The sequence below is a fragment of the Physeter macrocephalus genome, chromosome 6, assembly GCF_002837175.3.
Source record: "Physeter macrocephalus isolate SW-GA chromosome 6, ASM283717v5, whole genome shotgun sequence".
NCBI classification, from domain to species: domain Eukaryota; kingdom Metazoa; phylum Chordata; class Mammalia; order Artiodactyla; family Physeteridae; genus Physeter; species Physeter macrocephalus.
Window position 1 is genome coordinate 30,224,485 of NC_041219.1, and position 5,928 is coordinate 30,230,412.

Here is a 5,928-nt window from a genome sequence, read left to right on the forward strand (position 1 = left end):
CTCTATATCTGTGAGTCTGCTTCTTTTTTGTTATATTCACTAGTTTGTTGTATTTTTTAGATTCCATATATAAGTGACATCATACAGTATTTGTCTTTCTCTGTTTGACTTATTTCACTTAGCATAATGCCCTCCAAGTCCATCCATGTTGCTGCAAATGGCAAAATTTCATTCTTTTTTATGGCTGAGTAGTATTCCATTGTGTGTATATACCACATCTTCTTTATCCATTCATCTGTTGATGGAGACTTGGGTTACTTCCATATCTTGGCAATTGTAAATAATGCTGCTATGAACTTTGGGGTACATGTACATTTTCAAATTAGTGTTTTTGGTTTTTTAGTTTACATATCCAGGGGTGGAATTGCTGGGTCATATGATAGTTCTATTTTTAGTGTTTTAAGGAACCTCCATACTGTTCTCCATAGTGGCTGTATTAATTTATATTTCCACCAACAGTGCAAGAGGGTTCCCTTTTCTTCACACTCTCTCCAGCATTTATTGTTTGTAGATATTTTGATGACGGCCATTCTGACCGGTGTGAGGTGATACCTCAATGTAGTTTTGGTTTGCATTTCTCTAATGATTAGTGATGTTGAGCATCCTTTCATGTGTTTGTTGGCAATCTGTATATCTTCTTTGGAGAAATGTCTATTTAGGTCTTCTGCCCATTTTTGGATTGGGTTGTTTGTTTTTTTGATATTGAACTGCATGAACTGCTTGTATACTTTGGAGATTAATCCTTTGTCAGTTGCTTCATTTGCAAATATTTTCTCCCATTCTGAGGGTTGCTTTTCATCTTGTTTAGGGTTCCCTTTGCCGTGCAAAAGATTTTGTTTCATTAGGTCCCATTTGGTTTTTTTTGTTGTTTTTATTTCCATTTCTCTAGGAGGTGGGTCAAAAAGGATCTTGCTATGACTTATGTCAGAGTGTTCTTCCTGTGTTTTCCTCTAAGAGTTTTATAGTGTCTGACAGTCTTATAATCATGACTCCTTTAGTTGTAAGTAAAGAAAAACTACTTACGCTAGCTCAAATGAAATAAGTTTGGTAAGGAGGCAGTATTTGGCAGGCCATGGTAATAAGTAAGCTCGTACATAACCAAGGACTGGGGGCAAAGCACAGTGGGCCCCACAGAAAGTGAAACTTGGAGAGTCGGGAGCCAAGATTGCACTCAGTCCCACAGGCGGTGTCAGTTCTCATTTATCTCTGTTTCTTGCTCACTCATTTTACATCTAGCCCATTAGGTGCCTTCTCCAACTCCGTATTGGGACCTTTCAGCTCATCCGGCCAGTCCTGATGATAACTCTCTTCTGTTGTCCTTCCTTATATGAAATTACAACGATGGAGAATCTGATTGATTCAACCCTGCCCATAGGTAGATCTCTCTTGGGTCAGATGTCCACACAGAAACACAGCTGCGTCCAAATAGTAGGGGCTGCGGCAGTGTCCTCAGCAATAGACCACGTATGATATCAACTCTCTCTTCTTCTTCTTCACTTTCTCTTTCCATTTCTTTCTCAATTCCCAGCTGTTCATCTCTGCTTAAACCCTTTCTCAGATCTGAACCTCTTTATTCCAGGGCTCTCTTCTCAGAAGAAAAGTGATCTTCCAAAATCTTATTTTGGTGTGAATTACTTTACTTGTTCTTCTCTAACACATGAATTTTAATTGTGAATTTTGCAGGGAAAGAATCCTGAAATAATTTATTATTTATCATTAAATCTTATAGTTTGTGTCTATTTTGTGTCTTTTCAGCTAACCCTAATTACTTAAAAGATTGTGACCTCTGGATACCTCTGAGTTTCATCCTGGGAATTAGGGTTAGGGAATGATGTAACAAAAGACAAATGAAATAAATAATTTGTAATTAAAATATCTAGTATTTTACCAATAAGATCAACCTCACTATATTGTCTTATTATTTCTAGAACATGATTATTGAATGTTGCTCTGAAATAGTGTCTTTGTTTTTGCCTGATGAAGAGGCAACTCCACTGTCTGAGGTATGCATCTCTTTTAAAACTGTATGTGATTCTCTAACAAGTATTGTTGTTGCTATGGAAATGGAAATACAGAAAACATCTATTATGAAAGTATCAAGGGCCTAACCATCCTTAATTAATGTGAAAAAGTGATAAACATGAGTTTATAATAGCATGTTATTTTGGTTAGAAATATTCTTTGTTAAAAAATCAACTAGTACAGAAAGTTGTGGAGAGGATAATCTTAAAATCATCTCAAATCCACCATTCAGGGAATAACCACTATTAACGTTTTGGAGAATATCTCAAATTTTTTTCATGTATAGTTAGACTTTTGAATTTTTACATCAGTGGGATCATACTGCACAAGCATTCTGTAACTTGTTTTTTTTTCATTCAACAATAATGCTATGGAGATATTTTTATGTGAAAAGTCTACCCTGTCTTATTTCATGCCTACATAATAGTTTCTTTTATGTATTTGTCATGTCAGGCTCTATTTATATAACTAGATCCTTATTCATGGATCTTGAGGTTGATGGGTTCTAGAACATACATATTTCACCCTTCTGTTTCACCCATCCTCAGAGTTAGTTCTTAGGAATAGGATTTTGGAGTAAAAAGTATATACACATGGTCCCTGACTTACAATGATTCAACTTATGATTTTTCGACTTTATGATATTGTGAAAGTAACACACATTCAGCAGAAACCATACTTCAAATTTTGAATTTTGAGCTTTTCCCTGGCTAGCGATATGCAGTCCAATACTTGTGATGTGAGGCAGCAGCAGTGAACTGCAGCTCCCATCACCCCCTTGATCACGAGGGGAAACAACCCACATACGTACAAGCATTCGGGACCCGGACAGCCATTCTGTTCTTAACTTTTCAGTACAGTATGCAGTAAATTACATGAGCTATTCAACCCTTTATTATAAAATTGGCTTTGTGTTAGATGATTTTGTCCAGCTGCAGGCTAATGTATGTGTTCTGAGCACGTTTAGGGTATGCTAGGCTAAGCTCTGATGTTTGGTAGGTTAGGTGTATTAAGTGTACTTTTGACTTAAGATATTTTCAACCTCTGATGAGTTTACCCATTTATTGGGACACAACCCCATCATAAGTAAAGGAAGATCAGTATACATTTTTTATTGTGGTAAAATATACATAATGTAAAATTTACAATTTTAATCATTTCTAAGTGTACACATCAGTAGCATTAAGTACATTCAAAATGTTGTGCTAACATCTCCACCATCCATCTCCACAATTTTTTCATCATCCCAAGCAGAAACTTTGTGCCCATTAAGTAATAACTCCCCGTTTCCTCCTCCCCCAGCTCCTGGTAATCTCTGTTCTACTATTTGCTTATTCTAGGTACCTCGTATAAATGGAATCATACAATATTGGTTTTTTTGTGGCTGGCTTATTTCATTTAGTGCAATGTTTTCAAAGTTCATCCATGTTTAACACGTATCAGTACTTCACTCCTTTTTAAGACTAAATAATATTCCATTGTATGTCTATACCACATTTGTTTATCCACTCTTCTGTGGATGGACATTTGAGTTGTTTCTACCTTTTGGCTCCTATAAATAATGCTGCTATAACCATGGGTGTACAAGTATCTGGGTGTATACCTAGAAGTGGAATTAGTAATCGGTGGATCATATGGTAATTCTATGTTTAACTTTTTAAGGAAACCCTAACAGCTGTACCATTTTACATTCCCATCAACAGTGCAAGAGGGTTCTAATTTCTCCACATACTCACCAACACTTACTTTCTCTTTTTTGATAATAGCCATCTTATGGGTGGAAAGTAGTATCTCATTGTGATTTTGATTTGCATTTCCCTAATGACTAATTTAATCGCTGATCGCCCATTTTTATATCTTCTTTGGACAAATGTCTATTCAGTCCTTTGCCCATTTTGAATGGGCACATACATTTTAGTATATAACTGCCAATGGCCTCCAGAAACGTGGCACCAGTTTTCTCTCCCATCTGCAGGAGGTGAGAGGCCCAGTGTGCCCGTGTACTCATCCACACTAGTTCTCCCCCTTCTTCTGCTCTCTCTCTCTCCCTCCTCCTCTTCTCCCTCTCCTCCCCCTCCTCCTCCTCCTCTTCTTCTAACTGTTGTAGGTCTGACAAGTGAAAAATGACATTTTCAATTATTTTATATTTATTAATAGTAAAGCCAAATATAGTTCATACTTTGTTGGCAGTCTGTGTTTCTCCTTTTGTGGAATGGTGTTCATTCATTTAGCCAATCAACAAATACTTAGAGTGAACTGCCTATGTGTCAGGAACTCCTTTCTAGGCCCTAGAGAGCCTGCTGTGAACAAGCAACAAGGACCTCACTCTCTCGGAGCTGCCGTTTTTTTTGTTTTGTTTTTGTTTTTGGAGAGAAATAGTAAATAAATCAATAAGCAAGATAATTCTGCATTTTGTTAAGTGCTATGAAGGAAAAAACAGAGTGAGATGTTAGAGTAGGGTTGGCAGACTGCAGCCTGTGAACTATGTCTGGCCCACTGCCTGTTTGTAAATAAAGTTTTATTGGAACACAGCCATGCTCATTTGTTTACCAGTTGTCTATAGCTGCTTTCGAGCTACAACAGCAGAGCTCGGTAGTTTTGACAGAGACCACGTAGCCCACAATGTTTAAATTATTTACTATCTGGCCCTTTACAGGAAAAGTATTCTGATCCCTGTGATAGAAAGTAACAGGGGATGGGGCAACAGTTCAGATGGGTGGTCAGGGAAGAATTCTCTTAGGAGATGACATTTGAAGTAAGACCTGAAACATTACACTGTGTCCCTCCCACTAGATCATTAGCTTCTCGGGAGCAGGGGTGGTGCTATCTTAATCTTTGAATTCTTACAGTGCCTTGTACACAACATCACTTGGTTACTGTTTCTTGAATTAAATTCTCTTTAGTTTTAAATACCTGAAATTTAATATTTGCTTAAAATTTTTTTTTCATCTGGCCATTCATGTTCTTTTCCCATGTTTTTAAATGAGGAACTTAATTTTTTATTATGGAAATATGTAGAATCACTGCAGCAGACCATTGACAATAAAAATCAAGCTTAAATCGAATTTTGTACAAACTCTGATTTACAAATAGGTCACAGAAAAAAATTGTTATTTTAAGACACATGATTTATAACATTAATGGGCTTTGGCCCCTGACAGACCTGGGTTGGAATCCCAGCCTTGGATCTTGTTTGACCTGAGGCAAATCATTTAACTTCTCTAAGCCTCAGTTTTCTCATATGTAGAGTGGGGTAATAATGCCAACAATGCCTCACAGTTGTGAGGACTAAAGTAAATAATGTATGTTAAGTATTTGGATTAGGGTCTAGTGCAAATAAATGTTAAATAATTATTAGCTATTTCATCATGTCATCTTCATTATCATCTTCCCTACCATGGTCCTGCCTTCCATGTGTGAATTCTTCATCCTCTAGGCAACTAATTTCAACAGATTTTTTTTTTTTTTTTTTTTTTTTTTGCGGTACACGGGCCTCTCACTGTTGTGGCCTCTCCCGTTGCGGAGCACAGGCTCCGGACGCACAGGCTCAGTGGCCGTGGCTCACGGGCCCAGCCGCTCCGCGGCATGTGGGATCTTCCCGGACCGGGGCACGAACCCGTGTCCCCTGCATCGGCAGGCAGACTCTCAACCACTGCGCCACCAGGGAAGCCCTCAACAGATTTTTAAGATCCAAATTTGTTTTGAAATATTGACAGAAAAGGAGAGTAACAGTGTTAAAGAGAGAGAGAAAACCAGGAGTCATTTTTTTTGCCTGTAATGTAAATAATTGTTGAATCCTAGAGGAATTAGGTCAGGGTATAAGATCCCAACATGAGATCACAGTCGTGAAAGAATCATTGGGGGGCTTCCCTGGTGGCGCAGTGGTTGAGAATCCGCCTGCCGATG

General features: G+C 37.9%; 1 protein-coding gene across 1 annotated transcript in view; it reads left to right on the forward strand.

Annotated features, from left to right (window-relative positions):
* The window catches only part of CFAP54 (cilia and flagella associated protein 54), a 296,564-nt gene that overhangs the window by 264,035 nt on the left and 26,601 nt on the right, over positions 1-5,928 (forward strand). Inside the window, exon 67 of the mRNA XM_028490464.1 lies at positions 1,929-2,003. Coding sequence (XP_028346265.1) covers positions 1,929-2,003 — 75 coding nt within the window. The remainder of the gene's footprint in view (positions 1-1,928; positions 2,004-5,928) is intronic.